Here is a 25,849-nt window from a genome sequence, read left to right as displayed (position 1 = left end):
CGTTTTTTCGGTAAAGTCACGTAGGTAAAAAATAAAAATTGAAATTAATAAAAGTAAAATAAAAATAAAATAAAAATCACGACGTTTCGGAGGCAAAACAAGCTTCCGTCTTCAGGTGGAACCGTCACAGCACGATTGCTGTATCTTACTTGATACGTGACTTTACCGAATAAACCTAAGAATATGAATCCTTGCAGTCACGAAAGCTTCAAATCTAGACTAATAATTCTCTTCTCGGGCCTTAATAGTTGCCACATCACTTACACTTGGATATCTTACAAGGCAAAGCAGCGTTCTTGATGTCTTTGCTTCACATTTCTCCAACACATACTGATCTATCTTGCCCTCAGAGCTGTCTGGTAAGATTAGTATTACTATGGGTCACAATATACTACGGGTGTATATATAGTATTTTTTTTATATCTGGCAGTTTGACAATTGTATTTCAGATGGGTGACAATTTGCGAGCCGTCAAATCCCAAATGGACACTTGAATCGCAGACGCCACGGTTCCTTCTCCTGATTCATTTGAAAGGTGAAACATTGTCCACTGCGATGCCGACGAGGGCTTGAGAATCGTGTCGACAAATGTTCCGGACAATTTATGCCTTCCAGAAAACGGGCCACGTTGAGTCAACACGCACCCACTCACTCACCCACCCACGCGCCCACCCGCCCACGCGCCCACTCGCCCACCCGCCCACTTGCCCACCCTCTCACTCATCCACCCACGCGCCCACCCACCCACGCGCCCACCCACCCACTCGCCCACCCACCCACCCACCCTCGCACCCACCCACGCACCCACCCACGCACCCACCCACGCACCCACCCACGCACCCACCCACCCACACGCCCACCCACTCACCCGCCCGCCCGTCCACCCACCCACCCGAGATGGTGAAAATCACACGAACTTGCGCGTGTCACAATTAATTTTTTTATGTTTCGTCTTTAATCTTTGTGTACGTAAAAAAAACCAACTCTAAAACACTCAACTTATATGCGTTTTTTAAATTTCCGTCAATTTTTAGATAATTGTTTGACAATAAGCTTAAAATGTTCTACTCTGGCGGAAAAACACTCCCCCCTCCTACACTCGGAGTCTCTTTGATGGAAATTAAAGCCATGTAGAATTATTTAGATCCGCAATGTTATTTTTATTACACGTGAGATAAAAATGATGGCATTTGATTTGAAATCATGAGATGTACACGACATGGTCAGTTTAAACTACACTTATCAAAACCTGCCATGCATCCGATACATTTTAGCTTCAGCCCCTTATTTTTTGTGCTGGCTTAGAATTATAATATACTAGCTTTACTACCCGGCTTCGCCCGGGACTTGGATTCACCACACCCGGCCGCCTTTGTCTCCCCAGTTGCGATGTTCACACACCACACCAGTTAATCGTTTGAGGCTGAGTCGACCTAGGGGAGGTCCAGGACCGGTTCAAATAATCGTCACCGGTGTTGGCCGTGAGCGGGAATCGAACTCGGGTCGCCGGGTTCAGTAGCGCAGCGTAGCGCTAACCACTACAGTACCGCTCCCCCCACACAAACGTGCGCGCGTCCATAGGTACACATACACGCGCTTGCTGCAGACACACACAACTTTCAGGGTGCGTACGGTAGCAAACGACTGAAATAATAAAGCAGCAATGCTGCGCGAAGAACGCCTAAGACCTGCAACACATTTGTATTTCACTTTACCCGCGGAGGGTGGGGGGGTGACGTCAGCAGGCACACTCCGTTACGCTTCCAAATGCGCGGGTGACATGACAGATGTGACGTCACAGCTCAATTGCCGTGCACAATATATGCACTATTGCGCCCCCCCTCCCCAAAAATAGAAAAGTCTATTTTTTTAATTTTTGCATGGTGTACAGTCTGGAAAGTACACACATGGCCAGATGGCAAATTTCAAGTTTGTTGCATGTCGGAAAGTACGCTAAACATTTTGAACAGACACACATTCACAAATTTCCCTTTTATATACACTATATATATTTACCAGTAGGGCATTTAAACAAGCACATCCCGACGTGTATGAGATTCAAACACGTATGCTGTCCTCTGCCTCCTGATTAAAGAAATTATATCTTTTGACGAAAGTAAAGTATAGCGTTGTGAAAAATATATCTTTTGAAAATACGCACAAATAATACATATTCCTTTATCAGTAGACCGTCTTTAGAACTCCAAACGATTTCCCATGGACTTGCAAACAAAATACTGCGGTGTTATTCATGCACCGATGTAAGAACAGCTACTTTCATTATTTGTGTGTTGCTTAGAGACATCCTTTGATTTTCATGGGGAAATTATTCGTAAAATTTATATGAACGATAACGGTGTGTGAGCCCGATTCAGAAACACTGCTGCCTGTTGCTATCCATGTGCAAAGTAGCACACTGCTAATACTCATGCTACTGTAGTAATAGCAATAATATTTACAACCCTTTGTCACTCCACTGCTGGATGAAGGCATCCACATGCCATGTTTGTCATGGGGGTTGTTAGACCACCCATTCTGCTGGTTCATTAGGGTCGTTGGTGGACTGCCATGGTGGACTGTCGCCACAACTGGAGCTCGGTGTGCTAACCCATGCACCACAACTCCGACCTCTCGCGCTAAGGAAAATGTGGTGGGGTTTTTTAAACCTAAATTTCTCTCCAACGTACATAATTGTAAAAATAAATGGCCATTCAATACCCGGTTTGTTTGTTTTGTACATTCACGTGTTTCAACTTGACCATGTTTCTATTGGTTATGGTGCTCTATTAATGACGTCCGATTTAAACACGCGCTCATATGCGACACGGGTAAATGTGTTTGCGGATTGAAATTGGCCTAAATAGTTTTTTTTCTCAGCCATTCATGGATCCTTACCGTCAGTCGGAACTTGCCTGATATCAGGGATGTTTTATGTCCTTGGTCAAGTCACTTTTGTGACTTTGGTAGGCTCTCGTGAATGGTATGATAACTCCATTGACCTTCTGGGCACATTACGAATATGTTTTTGTTATATATTTTACATGTATATTTCATTTCTCCTTTTGCAAAACATCCCGACCTTAACATAGATTACAGCGACTTAGCAATGCACAGCGCAAGGGTTATCCTTTTGTAAATGACCAGAATCAGAAGGCAAGGCACATTCAACCTCCAAGAAAGGAAAGTCTGCCAAACACAGGCACACGTTTTCCTGTGGACACTGCATTTTTGCAGTCAGGAACTTCCATTCAATCAGAGACAGCGCTGATGTGGTTTCTCTGTGCCACCATCCAATCGAGGAAACTTTATACGTTTGAACCCCAAATGGCGCATTGATTAGATCACTGCACGCGTGGCATTCGCCTGTGCTATTCTTTAGCGGTGCAGTAATCTCACTGTTGGATTTGATCGCTTTCTTGATGTGCAGAGTCAAGACTGAATGTGTCAGAGGCCACATATTACGCACCGTGTGGCAATAAAAGTCAAACGTTAAAGTGATTTCCTGCTAACATGGCCATTTGAGGCAGTGCTCATCGACCGTTTATAGCCTTGAGACAGTGGTGGAAATTCGACATTCCTATGACAGGGGCGAGTCTTTCGGCCATCATTGATGCCCCCACAAAGTGGTACTCTACTGAATTTTATCTATCCTGGGGGGGGGAGGGGATGATGGGCTGAGCCAACCCCCAACTAAGATTGGAACTCGAAACCTGCTTGCTGTCCAGCTGAGCCACCTGGCCATGCGGCAATGCCGTGCTGTTCACCGATTCTTCAATTTAAATGAATGATTATGCTCCCGATGCCTGCATGAAATCGTTCGAGACAACTGATTATTTATTTGTGTGCAACGATATGCAAGCGATTTGCTTAATGCTACATTTGGCCTAATACGGCGAATAAAACCGCACAAACAAGACCAGGACACGAAAGACGATACAAATGAAACTGCAAAAACGAGATGAAAATAAAATATTATTGGGGGAGTTGGAATCGGAGTGAGGCAGAGGTCATATCCAGTGTAATATCAGCCAGTAGCCTATAGAGTCTCCGGGCTCTAAAGCTGGGCCCACATCTGAATGATCAGTTGCACAACTTGGGTTGCATGCAATTGAATCGATTTAGTGGACACTTTAGCAAACGCTTAACATCAGTTATTAAGCGTTCAGTATAGACGGCTAGAATCTAGACATTCCATCGCGTGTGCATTCAGCGACCATGTGATCGCTCCTTTTTTTACGATCAGTGGAAACAAGAAGATACTCGGTGTAGTCGGCACTTTGCTTCGTTCATCATTTCGTAATTTTTTTTATTTTTATTTTTAAACTTTGCTTGATGTAAACCCCCACCTCTCGCTCACTCTCTCGCTCACTCTCTCGCTCACTCTCTCGCTCACTCTCTCGCTCTCTCTCGTTCTGTACGCAGCCCTTCTCGCAGTCCGACGGCCTCCGACTGGTAGCTCATATCAGCATGCATATGATCGCTCCTGTTGTTAAGAGGCGGCAACTCCTGGACCAGGGCGTGATGTCCCGTGTATCTGGGGACACCTCTGCCTGCCAGTCTTGTGCATAATCTAATCGGCTTCACTTTAACGCTCTACATCGCACTTTGAACGATCACAGGTGAGACGACTGTAACGGTGAGCTCTTCATCGGTCATTCATGAGACAATTGTTTAAAAGAACTGACGGCACCAAACGAAAAAGTCAGCCACCGAAATGACCAAAAAAGCAAACTGCGGACGCTTTCTAAACGTGGGAACCTTCCTTGCACCACCGCTCGCTCCCGTGTGGATAAAGCGGCAACTTTCTTGTGCAACTGAGTGCTCCGTTCTTAACCCCGGCGTATAAGGGAGTTGCAATTCCACCCCTTCTGGCCAAAGGTCGCAACCGGGTACCCGATACCCGGCTACCTGTAGCCGTTTGCGACCCTGGTGCGGCCGGGTCCGAGTACGGGTAGACCGTGAGTCGCTGGTGAGTCACCGTTTGTCACTAATTTCCCAACGTCTTGTCTCTTCTCACAATTCAAGTTCCTAGAATCAACCCAACCGCGCCTGCAACATGGCTTCATCCCAGAGGTCGCAATCGGGTACGGCCGGGTACGGGTACCCCCGGGTACTGGTACCCGTTTGCGACCCTGGTGCGGCCGGGTACGGGTACGGGTAAGGAATAAAAACCCGTTTGCGACCTCTGCTTCTGGCTCTTCCCTGCATTGTTGTGATTCAGGGTGGCGATTCCATCCGAGAATGTATTTTTTGTATTTTCACATTAGGAGCTGCAGGGACCACGCGAGCCTATTAAGTGCATCATTATCGTTTACAGTTCCTTGTCAATTCCACTGCTTGGTGAAGGCCTGCGCATGCTATTTTGGTGATGAATGGGGGTTTTGACCTCACTTCCCCACGTTGGTCATTGTGGGAGGTGAAGCAGTGAGGGAACCTGGGGGGGGGGGGGCGGGTGTTGGACAGCAGGACCAGAACATCTGAGAAAAAAAGCGTCACAGCTCATCACATTCCTGAAGTCTAAATAAAGATTCTGAATTATGGATAAGTTCAGATGTCGCTTGCCACTGATGTTGATCATGACCAGAAACTGAACTTGTGTCGCTATGTTCATCGCACAGTGCGCAAACCAATATGTCACTACTCCATCCTCCAAATATACAAATCACTACATGTATACTAATCCTAAGATACTGCTAATCGATCATTCCATGCATTGTTTCACTCCGAGTTGAATCCTTAGCGAGGCAGACTGATCTATCACCACAGGCTGCATTACTCCTGCAGAAGACAACATGATTGCAATCTGCAGGCTGCCTCGTAATTAATTGCAGGCTGTAAATTATAAATAATTAATCATCGCCTCTAAAATCTCAGGGAGGAGTGACTGAGCTAATAAAACAGGGAGTGGTGCCTGCGTGGGTCACGCGATAATGTATGCTTCAGAACCTCTGATGATACCGGCAGGGTTGATGATTCGCACACTAATGTATTGGGCACCACGGTGGCGAGATGTGAACTACCTCGCCTGTTATGCAGGGAGTCGTGGGGTCGACGACCCCGACCCTGACGCCTGAACATTTGCAGTTTGCACGTTTTCCCCGTGGTCCGTAGCTTTTTCTGCGGGTCCTCCGGGTTTCCCCTCCACATTTAGAAGCATACATTTAGATTATTTGGCTGCTATATATTTCCACGTGACAAGCCACTTCGTTGAGCTATCATTTATGGCCAGGTCACTTCTGAAAAAGAGCTACATAGCTCAGTGCGTGGCGCTTCCCCCGTGCGCCCCGTTGCCAGCGAGCACGCCCAGCCAAGCTGGGCCAGCGTCACGCAACGGACGACGCCGACAGCTCGTCGTTAACAAATCATTATTATTGTAATAACTATAGTTTTTAAACAACGACACAGTCGTTAAATTTCGATTTAAAGCTTTCGTGACTGCAGGGATTAATCTGCTTGGTTCTTTCGGTAAAGTCACGTAGAAGGGAAATAATAAAATAATTCTTCACCTGAGGACGGCTGCTTGCGTTGTGGCCGAAACGTCGTGAGAATTGTATTTTATTATGTTTTATTTTTATTATTTCCCTTCTCCGTGACTTTACCGAAATAACCAAGAAGATGGGTCTTATCTGGTAAAAAAAATTTGTTCAGTTTTAGTTTTTAGCTATTGTATAGAGTCTACCAATGTTGTCTCTTTGCATGCAGCAGATTTTGCTTCATCTTGACACGGTGGTGTTTTATTTTGGCTTGCTAATGCAGATTTTTTTTCATGACTGTCGTTTTTGAAATCGGTTATTAAAATGCACTTTAACCAAGAGCACTTAGCGTTCCAAATCGAACGTGTAAAGATGATGCGGCGCTCGCTGTCTGTCCCCTGGGGGCTGTGATGCGTCGTCGCGGTACAGACGTGGCTTTGAATAATTGCCGTTGTTGTGTTGTTGTTGTTTTGTGTGTGGGGGTCGTTGTAGCCAATTGGTGGTTCTGCGCAGTGATGGACAGGAGAGTGACGAGCAACTTTATTTTGCCGTGAAAGGATGAAGCTTCCAACTGTTTTGTGGATAAACATTAACAAGTGATTCATTATTTAAAATAAATGGTATTTAGTGCTAACTGGGATATAAAAATATAAAAATTGCATGGTACTATTAATAGCAGGGTTTTTATTTTGTATTTGGCAGACTTTTCGTTTTCTCGAATGTATATCCAAATAATGCAACTTCTGTTAAGTTTAGTGCAGACATTCGGCATGAACCTATATACATTTCGATTTAAAGCTTTCGTGACTGCAGGGATTCATCTTCTTGGTTCTTTCGGTAAAGTCACGTAGAATAGAAATAATAAAATAATAAAAATAAAACATAATAAAATAATTCTCACGACGTTTCGGCCACAACGCAATCAGCCGTCCTCAGGTGAAGAACAGGTCTGTCGATATTATTTTATTATGTTTTATTTGTATTATTTTATTATTTCCATTCTACTTGACTTTACCGAAATAACCAAGAAGATGAACCTATATACATTTTGCTTGCGGAATGTACTCAACAAATGTGCTGCTTAAGTTCATAAGAGTATGCGTATTATGTTGATACTAATGTTTCACATAGCCCACGTGTCTTTCTCAGTGAGGTTTATTCTCAACAAACACCCTGATGTATTCCTGTGGTCAGATTGTAAACAGACCGTGCTGTGAGAATGAACGCTGAAGTGAACAGGCTATTGTTACTTTCACAATGAAAAATTGCTTCTCAACTCTCCATTATACGTAACTCGGCTTCGCATTGCCCACAATAAATCAGGTTCAGTGGCTTTGGGCGAATTTGTGCCCTGTAGGGGCATTTAAACACGACAGCCTGGTAAGGCATTTCATACCCTGGAAAAGACGGTGTTTTGCCAATCTTCAAGTGCTTCACCAAAACAGCTCTGACAAGGGTGGTGAAGTATGGTCAAACAATGACCCCCCCCCCATGACAGACGTTGTGGGGAGACCTTGATTCACTAGCGGATTCACAGAGGGTTTTGAATCCGTGCACAAACCAGTGTTTGCATAGCCCACGGGTAACTATTTAAATCGCTCATTTATTTCTAAATGCAGTGCAGAGCGATGATTCTTTCAACTTTTAATAAAATTTTAATTTGCAGTGAGCAACGTGGTTACCGATGGATTATGCAACCGTCTTGCTCAATGCGCAATTGAGTGCTTATTCTTAAAAATGTATGAAACTATCTATCGCTCCGCAGTGTCTTCTATCTTACAGCAGCCACACACTGAAGTTGCGGTGATGCGTTAACAATTCCTTTTGTTCACAACGAGTTAATGTCGATTGTAGCATAATTATACAACAATAATAATAAATAAAATTGACCCTCTAAATAACGTGGCGGTCAAGATTTTTTTTTGTAACAAGTGTCCAGTTGGGAATGTTTGACCAATTAATTTTTGAATATTTTTGTACAGAAATTGCTTTTGGTGAGCCGCTATCGACCATTCATGCAAAATGTAACCAACGTTTGTCTCGCTGATATGTTTTAAAGGCGCTTAATTTTTCACGGCTTAATTGCGAAACAAAACAAGATGGGAAATAACAATCATTGATTTGGTTTGTCATTTAAAATGCAATACGATATGTAATAACAACAACAACAAAAATTGGTTGCAATTGCAAGATGTGCACCTCTGATGGACTTCTCCTGGCAGCTTTAAATGTTATCTGTGAGAAAATGTTATCGTGCCCCCTCCCCCCCACATTGATAAAAATGTGGTTGGGGCACAATTAACCTTTGTTCGAGATGAGTTCAGAAAATCACGGCGATCACTTTTGCAACGTCGGAAATGGCATTTGCCCAGAGATATAATTACGCGTGGGTAGAGATAATTCCAGTCGTGGATTTTTGTTGTTGTTTTCCCATTGTACAAACCCATAGCAATTAATTTACACCGCCTTCTTTAGCTATGGCATTACGTTAGTGGTACTTTTAATTAAATACATGCTATTGGGGAAATGCATTTGTGGACAGGATATGGTTTAAAATTCACTTTTATCTCATTATGACCTAATTAACACATTTGTACAGAACCTTTTTTAACAGGATTTAAATTTGCATGTAAATCATGGTTCATCCATAATATTTCTTGCAATAATTATTTTGGACGTTATTTTGAACTTGAGAAACATTTTATATGAGCATGTAGCAGAAAGATGGTTATTATTCAGTTTTCTGTATCAAATTATTGCTAATGAGCTGTCGGATGACATTCTGGAGCACATCCACTGTAATTGTTTTTTTACTGTGAATAACATTCACATTGGTTTTCCGTGCAACAAATGTACACACATGAGGTTGGCCAGTTTAACACGTAGGCTATCGGGACCAATATCATCCATAATAGAGGTTTTTGGGGTTAGATCGCATAAATATATAAATGTCGTTAAACCCGTCACCACCCGACACAGCCAACTAGTAAGGGTTGTCACGCTAACAGAACGTGGCCAATTCGTCACTAGTACAGCACACCGGTGTGTTGGAGAGCCAAGCCACAACATTTACAATCTGAGTACGACGTTCCGACAGTAATTACAACTAGCTTCATCAGGCGACAGACAGATTTGTAGAGAAGTCAACCTGTTTCGTTCCTTATATAGAGGCGTAGATGTGGTGACCACACTTCTGCGTTCTTGCGCCACGTGGGGGTGGGGGGATTACTGAGGCAACGTACATTATGCATTATGTGAGCCCTTTTAACTTGTCCTTCCTGTCTATTGTGTGTATTAAAGCTGATGAAGCTAGTTGTAATTACTGGCGAAACGTCGTACTCAGATTGTAAATGTTGTGGCTTGGCTCTCCAACACACCGGTGTGCTGTACTAGTGACGAATTGGCCACGTTCTGTTAACGTGACAACCCTTACTAGTTGGCTGTGTCGGGTGGTGGTGGGTTTAACGACACATTTATATATTTGCGCGATCTAACCAAAAAAAACTCTATTATGGAGGTACACACATGATTTTGTGTTTTTTTTCTCATAAATTCCAACTTTGGTATGTGTAAAATTCAAGGAATAGCGGATTCATTATTACCCCAGTTTATTTTGCAGGCATTTCAGGTCTTTCTAAAAGTTGTGAGCATCAAATTTGTGAGATTTCCTGGCTAATGTTGAGAGGAACTAATGTTGAGAATCAAAGTAGACGAGCCACTTTTGGTGAGCGCACGCTCGGAGTTTCACTGCAGCGGGGAACAAATGAAATGTTGTAGACCCCAAATATCCTGGGCGGGGATACACTGCGATGGGAATGATGGCTGACGGATGTAGGCTGGCGATGGAACGGCAGCCAGAGGACAGTCCTCGCCCAAGGGGATACCCACCACAGAGACGAAGCGATAAGATGGGGGGATGAAGGGGGAATGGGGGGGGGGATGGGGGGGGGGATGGGGGGGGGGATGGGGGGGGGGGGATGGGGGGGATGGGGGGGGTGTTCTCCCTCGCCTGGCATGCAGGAGGTCAAGGGTTCGATTCCGATCCCGACCCTGATGCCTGAATACTTGGACTTTGCGTGTTCTCTCTCCCCTTGGTGGTTGCGTGCATTTTTTTTCAGGTCCTCTTGTTTCCCCCCCCCGCCCTCCACATTTAGAATCAACGCGTGTTTCAGAGTGTTTGACTGCTGTACATTTTCCACGTGATGAGCCATCTTCGTCGAGCTATCATTTGTGGCTAGGTCGCTTCTGAAAAAGAGCTGGATAGGTCAGTTGGGCCTTACCTGGTAAAAATAAAAAAACACATTTGTAGTAGATGGCGATTGATGGCGCTTACTTGGAGAAGCCTTCATTTAGCAGCGGAGAGAGCGCGACTCAAAGTGATGAACACTGTTGAGTATGACCAAGTCATCATAAACATACAGCTCAGCGGGTTCATGCCTTGTTAGTGCTTCCGTGTGAGAAGCTCCTCATCCAGCAGTGAATCGATGATGAACAGATGGGCGTTTCATACCGACGTCTCATACAGACGTGTCAACGCACATCGATCGAGCACCTATGTATTAGTACACGGCGTCTGCGGGTTTTTATTCTTCATATGGGCGCGCAATGATTTCGTAGACGACCAACATAAGTTGCTTGGAGCGGAACTTTTTAAAAGTCAGCGCCGTGATCCTGTGGAAAGTTCATTGTAGCATTCCTGTGCGCATTCGACAACCGTTGTTCTCCGCTCGCCAAGGTCAGGGGCCGCCGTAAGTACGTGTGTGGAAAAGCACGGATTGCAGACGCGAGGCCGTTTCACACCTTTTTCAAAATTTATATTCTTGGTTCTTTCGGTAAAGTCACGTAGAAGGGAAATAATAAAATAATGAAGAAAAAACATAATAAAGCAGCCGTCCTCAGGTGAAGAAACAGAGCTGCCATTAGGACGTCGTGAGAATTGTATTTTATGATATTTAATTTTTCTTATTTTATTATTTCCCTTCTACGTGACTTTACCGAAAGAACCAAGAATATGAATCCCTGCAGTCACGAAAGCTTTAAATCGGAACTGTTTCAAAAGTTACAGGGTTTTTTTTGTACGTCGATTCGTTCTTGTGTGAACAGTATTTTCGCGTGTATCTTCTGCTGATGTTTTTGGTCCAAATTAACCCTGACTGAACACGTCACCTGCTTGGCGTCTACAACTGGGCAGGCCCTTACGGTGCGATAACGACTCCGAACTGAGGGTTAAATAGATTAGGTTCCCATTTCGAACATTACAACATATGGTGTGTATGTATATATATAATGTGGGGAGTGGTAGTGCAACGGTTAGCGAACAGCGCTACGAACCCGGTGAACCGAGTTCCATTCCAGCTAACACGAGTGACGATTTTATGAATCGGTCCTCGGCCTCCCCTAGGTCAACTCGGCCTCAAATGAGTACCTGGTGCGGTGTGCTAAACATCGCCGCTAGGGAGACAAAGGTAGCTGGGCGTGGTGCTCGCTAACGGCACTTTCCCCAAAAGTCAGTTCCAGCTATACAGGAGATTCTTGTCTCTGTGTGTGTGTGTATATACTATATGTATATGAAGGAAGCTGGTATGGTGTAACGGTCAGAGGTCACCAGTCCGGTTCATTCTCCGTGTGAAACAAATTGTTTTCTTGAAATCACCCCCACCGCCTCTGTGCTCCGCTCAGCAGTATTCATTCGTTTGGCACATTTTAGTCGATCAGCGTTTTTTTTTTTAAACGTGTGGTGGGGTAAAGTGCGGGAATTCTCAACTCTTCTGAGATGTCTGGCCAGTAGGAATTGTGGTTCAAATGACCGCCCAGGAAGCCTTCCACTCCATTTGGAGGTCCTTCTGCCTGCCAAGGCGTTAGCAAGCAATTGCCTGGCCACACACCTTTACCTCACACGATCGGTCAATGAAACACGCAAGATCTGCTCGTACATTTTGAAGGAGCGAAGCATGGTGATGGTTGCCCTCAAGATCGCTTCCTGGAGTTACGATGGACAAATTAACCTCAGCCGACTCGACGATGACCGAACGATTTTTGAAGCGCTTTGCTCAAGGTGTGGAACAAAAGAGCGAGACGCATACGACCGGGGCGGGAACCACCACGCTTCCACGGTCTTATCTGCTCCGCTAACGACGTGCATCTCCCGAGCGAAATCGAGTATGGTCTAACTAACAAATGAATCGAAATAATCCTCCCTGCATGCATGGCGTGGGGAGTCCCTTCACCCAGAACCAGATTGGCAAATTGGCTGCACATAAACACGGGACAGCCATTCTAGAAGGATCCATACTCTTTGGTTCTTTCGGTAAAGTCACGTACTTCTAGCCCGGCACACTCCCCCCCCCCCCCTGCCCAGTGTCACGTTCCAGTCCCTAGCGCACACGCAATGCTCCCCCTATACCCCCATCGCCCTCTCGGACTCATATAAACCCCTTAACTTCGGCATCTCTCCCACTTCAGTACGAAATTTTCTTGCGCTGGTTGTCACACCTGATGATCATTGCTTGTGTTGCGATCGAAACGTCGTGATTTAATTTTTTTCTATTATTTATTTTTTCACCAACGTGACTTTACCGAAATAACCGACGAGTACGGGACAGCCACACAGACATTAATTGCTGTCGCGTGGCCACTAAATCCTGGCCTTGCGCGTAGATGTGATCTAACTAAAGCGCCTATTACAGATTCACACACGCATGTCGCAGAATAGGAATGTCATTCGAACGCGACAAGCAGCTTCCCATAGGCAGGTTATGGCCATAAAGAATATTTGAAACATTTTAAACTAAACTATTACACTTTTTTATTGTACGAGGTATGGCCCACTGAGCTATATACTGTTACTCTGTTTCATAAACGACCTGGGCGCAAGTGATAGCTCAATTGAGTGGCTTATCAAGTGGAAATTTATAGCGGCCAAACACTCTCCTACGCATGTTTCTAAATGTGCTGAGAAAAACCGGAGGACCCTGAGGAAAATCCACACGACCACGCGCAAACTCCAAATATGCAGGCGTCAGTGTGGGGAACGAGCACACACGACCTGTATGCTGGGCGAGGGAGTTAACATCTGCTAGCCGCCGCGGCGTGTTATATTCACGCGGCACCTTGCCAACAGCATGCGCGTCTCTTCACCTGCAGACGCTGCCGAGTGTTGGCGCTCGGTGTTATTGCACTCGATTAAGGGCCTTTTGATGCGCCGATGCGAGGCGTTATTGTTGATAAATAAAGCAATTGCATTTTAAATTGATCGCTTTATTTACAGCAAAGTGCCTTTGCTTCCACAGTTCCATTGATAATTATCAAAGCTGCGAAGTTTTGACATTGTGTGCACCAATTATCAGGATGAAGCGTTCTCTGTAAGGCCCTCATAGGAATATCTCCATTATAAACTAACGAACGTTACATGCGTATGGTGGTTTGTCTTCAAAATAAATTGCTTTGGATATAATTTTGTATTGATTCATGTGCACATATATTGTAGTGGTGCTAACTTGGTAAATATGTAAATTAGATGTTAATTTGATGTTACAATATGTTAATTTGGTTGTAAAGGAAATGCAGAACATAATAACTTTACATGATATTATCATGGGAGGCCTATCATAAATCCACTAAATAATGCAAGGATTGGAATTTGTATTCTTGCCATATTTCATCACGTTGTACGATACACACATACGCACACGCGCTTGAAATTATTTCATTTACTTAAAACACTGTATTATTGGCGAGGGAAATCTTTCAAACGATTAGGCGCGCATGTGGAACAACTATTCAGCCATCCCCTCAGAGCTTACCCTGCTGAGTAAAACATATGCTCTCAATTTCTTTTGAGAGATGCATCAACACTGATTAGTTTTACAAGTCCTTTGCAAGCTGACCGAATACATGTGCCAAGTGTGGAAGTGGAGGAAGAGAGTTATCACGTTTGGTCAATGCGTAGTGGGCTTTGCTTACTCAACGTAAATGTTGGAACGCAGGTGGTGTATGAAGGCCTCCTGGGTACAATTTCAAGGTCACTCTATTTTGTGAGTAAGCGATGTACACTTGGGTGAGCATTTGTCTTCAGGTCAGTGGTTATATTCCATCGGCCACTCCCTTTATTGCAAGTTGGGGAGTACGTTGAGAGATAGTTTATCTTTGAGGCCACTGGGTGCATTCTCAAGGTCACTTTTCTTGCAAGGAAGTGTACAACTGGACTTTTATCTTTCAGACTAAAAGGTCTCCCTCGCAAAGTGCTTCCCGTTGAATGCAGAATGGCAACTCATCTGCCCATATTCACATTCTCCCATCCAATCAGTGCATTTATTTACAATCGATAGCATGGATGATTAGCCCTGTACAGACAATAACTCTGCAGAGACAATAGCACGGAGAACTATAAACACGCTTGATTGCCTACTAAAGGGCAGCGCTTGCATTTGATGATACTATTAATTTCCTTTTATAAGGCCTGCACTTTTTGTTGTTGGAAAGCTCAGAATATTACGCCCACATTTCGTGCGCGTGAATATACAGCAGCATGTTTGCCACATACCGTTCATCGCACTACAGAGATTCATTACTCATTATCTATGCGAGTGGTTTTAGTGACTGTAATGTAACGGCCCTGCACTGAAGGCTTTGCTCATTTCCTGTGAGGTTCTCATGGCCACACGCGTGCAATCTTCTGCATGTGATTGTCATGCTGTGATTGATGTACAGTCCATAGAGGAAGAATCTTGTGCTACGTTCCAATGTGGCATCTTTGTACTTGTGTTAAATATACTGGATACAGTATCTACATTTAGCAACATTACATTTGTCCATCAGTAAGTCAGTCTAGCAGTTGCAGTGATGGCGTCATTTACATCGTAGAAGGGAGTCGAGTCAAAGATTAATTCTGACCAGATGGAACCGGGGATCTATAATGTTAATAATGGCTCTTCACCTTTAAAATTTATATATTTTTAATGCACGATTGAATATGTTCACCATGCTAATGTTCCAAGATTTTAGAAAATTTCAATCTCTCTTTTTTCACTATTTTTTTGTTGAGCTGAGAGTTCACAATAGTTTTGGAAAATGCACAAAAACCCGCCAGGTTATGTGACCGACCTCTTCCAAAATATTTATCCAGCGTGAAAGAGTAGGCCAAAATACCCACGAGATGGGCTTTCTAGAATTCTCTCTCGTGGGGGCCCTTCCACCAGCAATGGCACGAGTAAGCAATTGCAGGGCTGCACCTTTACATTCTTTTCACAACCAACAACCGGCAGCATAAATACTCGGGCTTTACTTCACCGGTTGAATAAACGGTGCGACTTCACGTTGTCTAGCAAGATAAAGCCAGCATTGCAGATTCCTTGTGTGGTAATTGTCAGGCGTAATACGCCGTCACCACTACTGGTTATATGTAGCTCCAGCCATGGGTCAACAGGAGGCAATAGCGGGTCCCTCCTGTACCAAGTAGGACTGTTGGGTCAGGCAACCCGGAGGGCAGTTGGGAACCGGAGGTGGACACCCCAGGCCCCCAGTGGGGGCTGGGGGATTACGCAACAATCTAGGTCCCTCCAGAAGGTTCCAGAGAATGGGCGTGCCAGGGGCGGAGTGACCCTGGGAGCCCCATAAAAGCCGGACCCCAGAGCGGCTCCGACAGTCAGCGTCAAGCCGAAGACCGAAGAGCTCGCCTTAAGAATAGGACCCTGAAGATCCCCAGACCCCAAGTTCTTATCAGGGCCGGGTGTGAGTGGGCCAGTGGTCGAGACCCGATGACCTTGGCTGGATCAGGTCAGCCTCCCCTAGGTCCCATTAGCCGGAGGGCAAAGATAGGTGGTCCCAGTGACTAGGGCACGTTAGCCCGGAGGCGATACCTCCTTAGGTCATCGGGTGGAAGGGGCCGTTTACCCCTTCGTGTTAGGGACCTCGTGTGTTGCCATTATCTAACCTATTAAAGGCATTTTTTCGTCTGTTTGTCCGTCTGTCTGTCCGTCTGCGCACGTGCTCTTGCAAGGGATTTGACTCTCAAACGGTGGGGTTTACGTAAAAAAGAAATTGCCAGCTACCACGCCGTAAGCCCCGTGTTGGGCAACCGCTATTCCGTTTTCCCGTCCGTTTCCTTTTACAGTTTTAACGTGATTTATCTTTATTTATTTATATAGTTTTGCACACAATTGCGCATGTGTGAAACGCTGACAGGAGTTGCCCCTAGCAACGCACACACGATCGCTAAAAAATTTCATTTGCGTTAACAATGCTTAAAAAATATACACACAATGCTGCAGTTCATTCTTCACAGTCTTATGTCCTCTTCCCCCCCCCCCACCCCAATGCGTGCAGTTACTGATATAAAGTACGTAAATATTAATATTATAGCGCTTACATAGCATTATTGCAGTGCGGGTGGGGAGAGCGGCCCAGCTCCCTGCCTCGCAATGTGTCACCTCCAACGGCTGGGCAATCTAGGTGAGGCCACGGGCTTTGCACGGGACTAGGCCTCACCACGGCAATGTAAAGTACAATTTTATTGAATCTTTCGCTAAGAACTCAGGTTCATTGTTGACTATTATGAAACAAATAAGTTGGCAAATATTACAATAATAATATTTGTGTGCAGAAAACTAATATTTTATTATTAGGTTGCTACATTTTTTCTTTTTTAGGTGTGTTTTCATGACGCTGCGATGGTGTACTGCCAGTCTGTGCTGTGGCCTGCTGCCTGCTGATTAATTAACGTCAGTGCACTGGCACTCTATTATCTACACTGCTAATTTTGCTTTTGCCCATTATGAGTGTATGCCAGTCTATAATCTGTTGCCTGCTTCTTTACCTCACTCAGTGTACTGCCAGCCTTTCATGTCGACTGTATCCTGCTTTTTCAGCTGCTGCCCGTATTGCCAGCTTTTTATGTCGACTGTAGCAATGCTTATGTAATTGAGTGGGCATACTGGCAGTCTATAATCTAGACTGTAGCCTGCTTCTCAACTTAGCTGTGCGTACTGCTGCTCTTTAATGTACACTTATTCCAGCTTATTTCTTCAATGCATTTCTATTGTTTCGATTGCTCACGTCACGCTATTTACTGATACGTAGTCTTGCCATGCTGATTAATATGTTATACTGCTAAATACATTGGACTTTCTTAGCTATAGCCCATTGCATTTCGTCTATCATTTTGTTACATTCGTGGGAACATCACCCATTTAAATGTTGCCGTACTGCACCTTTACTTTCCACCAAAGCGCGGAGCATGCAGGGAGGTTCAATGGCCCAAATATTGTTGACCTTGCTTTATTACGGTGAATGAGGAACATTGTGAGAGAAACATTGTTCTTCCATACCAAGAAAACACCTTCACACGATTTCCTGACACGAACAGCATACGATGCCCTACAATAACACATTTTCCTGTCGCAAAGCCAAGATGGGTACCACGTCAAGATTCCTCCAATTACAAAGCTGCAGGACAAAGACATCCTCACAAAACTGTCTACTCTAAAAAACTTCTATTTCTTCGTGATCATGGACAGAGGAGGAACCCACATATTATAGTGCGCCAACCTCTTTCACCAGTATGTTGTCGATGAGTATGCTAACATTGAGTGAGCGCCTTCTTTACATTCAACTGAATCAAAACCGCCTGCGTGTGAACAGTATGCTCATCTCTGGGACGCCATCAATGCCAAAGGAGATGCAAACGCTCACAATGTGGGCTGATTAGTTATTTTGCCTTCATCCTTCACAACTCCACCAAGATACATGCATGATAAGACTATAGGTTGCCATGACGTACATCAGCCAATATGCCACTCCCCATCTCTTCATCACCTTCACTTGCAATCCCAAATTAAAGGAGATCCAGGTTCACCTTTATCCAAACCAAAAGCCACCAGACAGACACGACATCTTAGCGAGGGTCTTAAAACTCAAAGTTTATAACCTCATGATGCTTATTACGACCAACAAAGGCGGCGTCTTTGGATAGACAAGCAGTAACTTGCACACCATTGGGTGGCACAAACGTCGTCTTCTTCATGCTCACATTTCACTATGGATGAGGGAAACAATTCATGCAAGTCACATTTACACATTTATCAGTGCTGAGCTACCTCACCCCCATCAAGACCCTGCCTCTTTTTCTATGTGGTCTGCAACCAAATGGTCCGTGGCCCATGTGGCCAGTTCTATCCAAATGCGCCATGAATGCAAGACCACAGGTGTACCTAGAGGTATCCACGGAATTACTTGAAACACACCCAGTCGGCCTATGATGGCTATTCTCTATATGGTCACAGAAATACTGAGCATGGTGGATTTCAAACAACGCTCAGACCTGCCACTAACTCGCTAATTAAGGTTCACAACTGGTGGATCATTAATTCTAGCTTTGAAGCTTTCGTGACTGCAAGGATTCATATTCTTATTACCGAAAAAACCTAAGAATATGGTGGATCATTCCCTACTGCCCTCTTCTGTGCAAGATTTTCCAGGCCTACTTTAATGTAAAAAAAAGCCATCAAATATGTTTGCCAATACATCAACAAAGGTTCTGACATGGCTGTTTTGCCTTACAAAACAGAGGGGCAAAGTGTGCATGAGCTAAAACTCTTTTTTCCAAGGAACATACATCAGCAATAATGAGACCATTTGCTGAATTCTTGGCTTCCCCATCCATGACCATTCCCCCACAGTAGTCCATTTGGCACTTCACCTCCAAAAGGGTCAACGCATCTACGTCACCAAAGAAAATGCCTAACAACAGACCCTGGCTCCACAAGATACCACCCTTACGGCGTTCTTTGTTTTTATGCCCAAGTGACCCATTTGCTGCCAACCTGCTCTACCATTAAGTTCCCTCCTACTATACATGGACTGCTAAAAATATATGGAAGCGACGGGCTGCTGATGGTGAATCTCATGCCTTAGGACGAGTCTACACAGTTCATCCCAACAATGAGCAGTGCTACTTTCTCCCAATGCTTCTCCATGTTGCCAAAGGGCACAAATCTTTCCAAGACCTCTTAACAGTGGAAGGAGTTGTCTGTCAAACATACAGGGAAGCTTGCAATCTTCGTACAATTCTTGCGCATGATTACCATCTTCATAAAGCTATGACAGAAGCTTCTGTTGGTCAGTCCCATATCCAACTGACATTGCTCTTCTGCATAAATCTTCAAGTTTGCAGCCCATCTAACCCCATGGGACTCTGGCAAAAATACAAATAGGGCATGAGTGAGGACATCCTCCACGGAGCTCGATGAGAAAATACAAACCTCGACGTCAACTTTTCTGATGTCATCTTCAAACAGGCCCTCATCCTCCTTCAGGACAAACTGCACTCCATTGGTGGAAGAGACCTCACATCTATGGAACTACCAACACCCTACAGGAACAACCTGCATACCCTTGCTCAAGAGATCCTACATTAAATATGCTATTATGCTTCACAGCTTCTTAAATTGATTTAGGAAAATTAACCTAAGCTGATGGATGCACAAATAGAAGCCTACACGAAAATATTGGAAGACATTGAGACTACAAATCGAGTCTTTTTTTCCTTGATGCACCTGCTAGTACTGGGAAGACCTTTGTTTTCAAACTGCCCCTCGCTAAGGCTCACCAGAGAGAGAACATTTCTCTAGCTGTGGCATCATCGGGGATTGCTGTGCAAGTCGATGTGTGTGTGTACGTCGATGTGTATGTGTGTGTGTGAGTCCATATGTGTGTGTGTTAGTCGATATGTGTGTAAGTCTATTTGTGTGTGTGAGTCGATGTGTGTGTGTAACTCCATGTGTGTGTCTCTAAAGTCGATGTCTGTCTGTGTGAGTCTATATGTGTGTGTGTGCGTGTAAGTCGATGTGTTTCTATGTGTGTGGGTCGATGTATGTGTGTAAGTCGATGTGTGTGTCTGTCTTTTTCTCCCGGGCAATGCCGGGTACTTACCGCTAGTTATTAAATAAAAACGTGTTGCCTCCTAAGAAGACTCTGTCTCCATACAACCCACTACACTTGCATTGCAATTCAATACTTATTGCACGTGCAATGTGCCCTCCTGCTATTGGGGAATTACGCTCGCACAAAGTGCTGGGCACTTGTCAACCAACTCCATAGCAAGTGCGTGGGACAAGTCAAGCTACTCCATAGCAAGTGCCTGGGACAAGTCAAGACACTCGACTGCAAGTACTAGGCCTTGCCAAGCCACTCGACTGCAAGTACTAGGCCTTGCCAAGCCACTCCACTGCAAGTGCTGGGACAAGTCAAGCTACTCCATAGCAAATGCCTGGGACAAGTCAAGCTACTCCATAGCAAGTGCCTGGGACAAGTCAAGTTACTCCACTGCAAGTGCCTGGGACAAGTCAAGCCACTCCACTGCAAGTGCGTGGGTATTAGTCAGCGAGCACGTGGCCTTGCAGAATCCCCGTGGCCAAGACTTCGGTCCCAGGGCCAGGACAAGCACGGACCGAGTCCGGGCCGGGACAGAGGCGGAACAACAAGGCGGACCTCTGCCGTCTTGAGTCCTCCTCGGAGGGTCGTCTCGACGCCCACCAGGGACCTCGTCAACCCGACTCCCGTGACACTTTGACCCTGTACGACACTACGTTGTTAGGTCATCCAGACCCGGGACAATAAGGGGAAAGTCTACGTCCCAGACCCACGGTGGCCAGGCGCTAGTGTTTTTTGGACAAGGATAGGTGGTTGATTGAGCATGTCTGGAGGATATGCTCTGTATTGTGTTGATGGTGGTGTGCGAGTTGGGTCGTTGATTGTACGCTGTTGCGTTCCGTTAATAGTTGTTGCGTCGCGAGGTAGAGACTGCACATGTTGACCTAGAACCTACTGCAGCAAATCTCCCCTGTAGAGACGGTACCAACCTCCCTTCCGTTAGATTCATGATCTCTGCTCATCGAGTGCAGTGCGTTTGATTGCGTAATTGCTTGAGGTTGCTTAGCCTGCATATTTCTGGGTGAATACATATTGCAGCCTAAGCCTTATTGCCTTGATCTTGCTCCTTCCAACGGGTGGCCAACCGAACCAGTCACTTGATCCGTCAATCCCTCACCTTGACAGGCACAGGGTCCTTTGCGTAACATCATCTTTCTACCTATCAATGTAAATCCACGCGTGCATTTCTGACATTGACTCTTGAATACTGTACACTTCATGTATTGATGGGGTGGAAGCTGTAGCTCGGTTCGTGAGTTTGAGTCCTAGCTATGGTTAACATTGGTGGTGAGAGGTAGAATCTGGACCTATCCTGAGTCCACTCTTCACTAACCCACCCTGAGCAGTGTATGTATGTTGAATTTCTTTCACATCCTACATAGCCAACCGTGCTAATCGGAGTGTGGTGAAGTTTGGTGAAATACGCCTCATGACCGACAAGGTATAAGGAGGCCTTCATCCAGCAGTGGACTGACAAAGGGCTATATATAACAAAAAAAGTAATTTCTTGTTCAAATCAGCTTAAGGCAGTGCTTGTCTCCTGCTGACAGCCCTGGGCCAGTGACGGAGATTCCACATTCCTATTTGCAGGGATGAGTCTTTCCAGAGCACAACCACAGTTGACCCTCCTCACAAAAGTGGTACTTATCCTTTCGACCTCAGAGGGATAATGGGCTTCGTCAACCTGCAACTAGGATTTTAACTCGCGACCTTCGGACTGCGAGCCACTCACTCCACCGCTGAACCGCCTCGCCGGTTTTTATGGGGACACTGTGAAAGTAACGTCCCCCCCCTCCTCCTCTCTCTGTCTCTAAAGAATACCAAGGGCAAGAGAAGGAGCGTGCAGCTTCACTTCGTTACTCGAGCTCCAGGGCTCTCCGATTCTTAGGGCTGTTCTCCTGAACGTATTCCTTTCTGTCGGCATTCACCACTGAAGTGCGGACTGCACATTGACATGAAACACCAATTGTATTTGCCCGATAGCCAGTACTTTTATTTTGAAGCCTCCTTGCAATTATGGTGTGACAGCCCATCATAAATTGTGTTTATTTATGAAATACATCTTAATGAAAAAGCCATCACAACATCTCGGCATCAAACGCACAAGCCAAGTGTTGCTTGGACATAATTAGATTGTGAAAGTTACAGAAACAAACTAAATAAAAAAAAGGTCTGCTTTTTTCCCCTTCCATTTTCAGACATTCTGGAAAGACGTTCAAGGTAAGAAAACATACAATATAGATTGCTACCATAATGGCATGGCTTTTTTTTTACAAAACTGATAAACTTTGAGCCTCGAGTGGACCATGTTTCAGAAAATGAGTGACAATAAAACCCCACCAGATTTAATGTCCCTGTTGTGATCACACACGGTTGCAAGCATGAAGCAGTGAGCATGGACATGCCCAGGGTGAAGTGCCTATTTCAACTTATCTATTCGTTAAATTACTCGCAACACAGCAGGCTCAAGGTTTTGCCTGTGCTGTGCACTCGTGCAGAAAGAATTAAAGTTTCAGAACCGTGCCTCGCCTTTTGCGCACTCGTGTGTGTGTGTGGTGTGTGTGGTGTGTGTGGGAGAGAGATTTCCTCTGCATTGCTGTGGGCATATTTCAAATGTTGTACTGTTAGAGCGGATGCAGCCTCGATGTAATGGTTTGGCGCATTGGACTTACAATCCAGAGGTCGCCGCTTGGATCGACCAGAAAGCCAGTTTAAACAACTGATACTTTTCTCAAATGCCCCTGTCCACCCATGCAGTGCGAGTACACCGCATTCGACGTGCAGATTGCGTCTGGTGGGGTAGAGTGTGGGTGATCCCACCTCTTCCAAAATGTCTGGCCAGCATGGAAGAGTAGACCAAACGACCCTCTAGAGAGTAGCTCTAGTGGAGGCCCTTCTGCCAGCAGTGGCATGAGCAAGCAATTTGCAGGGCTTCACCTTAACCTTTTTTTTTTAGAAATCATATCATAAAGCAGAGTTGTGGTATTTTTGGTAATGTGTGGCAAGGCATGAGAATTCAGGCTGCTGAGGATCGTTGCTGTCTCGTGTCGACCATGGCAGGCCTTGTCGTGCACAACCCCAGGCGACTGTGGAGGCTGCTCGTAAGGTGAGAAGGGAAATTATGTTAGTCAGTTTAAGAGGGAGTAGGGTTTCGCGACCAATATTATTCATAATCAACGTTTTTGGGTTAGATCGCGTTATTTATAAATGTGTCGTAATCCTCCACCACCCGACACGGCCAAACAGCAAAAAAGTGTCAGGTTGACAAAAGACAAATAGTTCACTACTTTAGCCCACCAGTGTGTTGAAGAGTGAATCCACACAAAAAAAATTGTAAATGTTGTGGATTCACTCTTCAACACACCGGTGGGCTAAAGTAGTGAACTATTTGTCTTTTGTCAACGTGACACTTTTTTTGCTGATTGGCCGTGTCGGGTGGTGGAGGGTTACGACACATTTATAAATAACGCGATCTAACCCAAAAAACGTTATTATGAAGTTGAAATGATGTTATACGCTGCATGAATTCATGGTTCACCGGTTGCCTGCTCACTCACTGGCCCTCGGTCACTTATTAGCTGCCCGTGGAAATTGAATTGGGTGGTGAGCAAAGTGGTATGAATTATGCATGTTAAAATCACAGTCACACTGAGATAACACATATATATATAGCTTGAGAAGAAACATCGATGATGTGCTTCATGTTAGCTTCATAGCGCTTGGATTGTTGCATAAGGGATGATGACATTTATATAAAACACTTTTGAAGAAAGCATTGGAAGTAAAGTATAGTTTGTTTTCTTGGGGAATAGCGGAGGCAGGCGGGGGGATAACTCCATAAGGGCATCGAGAAAGCGCCTCGGTAAGTGTGCCATCCTCTCGTTACGCTCACTCTGAAGGAATGGTGGACAACGCGAAATGAGTCTTGTCTTGGCGGCTATTGCTCTACCACGTGATTCGAGTCTGTTGAGTTCATTGGTGTCAGGGGAATTCAGTGCCTGCCAACTGGCTCGCATCCTGTTGGTGTATTATTTTGAGAGCTTTTCGTCTCGTGCCTCAACCGCACGCATTGCTTCCCAGGTTGTCGTGGATGCTGTTGGCAAACTTATTATAAAACCAAGATTGCTGGAAAAAAAAATGTAAGTCACTCAATGTGATTGCCCTACCTGGTGTGCTGCTAAGTAGGAGATTTCAGTGACTCCCATTCCGGTATTTACGAGTGTTAATTGCAGATATTTCTTGGGTCTTCGAATATACGTAATTGGTTTTCATTCTGAATGGTAGAAGAAGAATAAGTATAGTATTTTTGGCTAAAAAACCCTCTACTCCCATTAATGCAGCATTGATTGAGCGAAAGGAGATTCATTTCCTTCTGTAATTCCTGGATGCTGGCCAAATGGTGATAGTATTGAAGGAAGAGTAATTGGAGTTTACTTAAGGGTAAATAATCTTGACTTAGCTTATGCAGTGGCCCACGTCCTATTGAAATTAGCATGTGGGTTGAAACGCATAACTGGCTGGCTGAGCTGCAATGCAACGCATTTCTCAAACGTTGCCTGCTGTGCGACTCAAAAAACAGCGTTAACAAGATTCCGAAAATTGTTCGGCAGCCGCAGTTCAATTTCGGGTGGTGCCAATCAATTATTTATTCAATCGTACCCAATGCGCACGCATTTGCTCACATGCGCATCGTGTCGCTAGACGCGTCTTCATTAAACATTCATGGGCGCCGGCGGCCGCGAGAGCTCCGCCGAGCTGCTTACCCCGACCTTGCGGCTCCGCATTCTCACGTAGCCCTGCTTGATGATGTCGTTGAAATTGGACGCCATGGCGGGGAGGTGAACCGTCGCCGCGTTGCGTGGGTCGCTCCCCGAATCCCTCCTGCCCTCGTCGCCTCGCCTTGACCTGTCCAGCGCTCCGCCGGTGACCTCCACGCCTCGTCTCCTCACTGGCTCATTTGGCGCTCGGGCGTCCCGTGATCCCCACCCCGGTTCTTCCTTGCTCGTGGGGCCCTCCGGCACAAGAAGATGAGGTGGGGGGGGGGGGGGGTTGGCCCGGGCGCTCGGTTGCGTGCAGAGGGGGAATCGATGTTCACGTCGTTACCGCCGGTTGACAGAGGGACGTCCGCTCGACGATGAGAGGGAGCAGGAGGTGGGCAGGGGTGGCCGCGAGGAAGGGGCTGGTGGGTCAAGGAGGAAAACGCAAAACAATCAACACGAGAACAAACTGAGTGAATAAACAATTATTGTTCACCCCCCCCCCCCCCCATCGGGTTCTATGATTCATCGTACAATGTATTGAGCGAGCGGGACTCTCGAATCAAACGACGGCGTGGCTCGGTGCGAAACTCAAAGCCAACAACGCTGCAGTCTATCGACGAGCACAACTGAGTTGATGATTGGCCCAGGAACTTGCTTTAGCACCCCCCTATGTTGGGCAGACACAATGTT

At 45.4% G+C, this 25,849-nt stretch overlaps 1 protein-coding gene across 2 annotated transcripts in view; it reads right to left on the bottom strand.

Annotated features, from left to right (window-relative positions):
* The window catches only part of LOC144936895 (docking protein 6-like), a 62,441-nt gene extending 37,133 nt beyond the window's left edge, over nt 1-25,308 (bottom strand). For both annotated transcript variants that reach the window (XM_078864100.1, XM_078864101.1), the window contains exon 1: nt 25,163-25,308. In XM_078864100.1, the coding sequence (XP_078720226.1) occupies nt 25,163-25,228 (66 nt within the window). In that variant the 5' untranslated portion in view covers nt 25,229-25,308. The remainder of the gene's footprint in view (nt 1-25,162) is intronic.
* Nucleotides 25,309-25,849: the final 541 nt, after the last annotated feature.

The sequence above is a fragment of the Lampetra fluviatilis genome, chromosome 17, assembly GCF_964198595.1.
Source record: "Lampetra fluviatilis chromosome 17, kcLamFluv1.1, whole genome shotgun sequence".
NCBI lineage: Eukaryota > Metazoa > Chordata > Hyperoartia > Petromyzontiformes > Petromyzontidae > Lampetra > Lampetra fluviatilis.
This window is presented reverse-complemented; position numbering and strand designations above follow the sequence as displayed.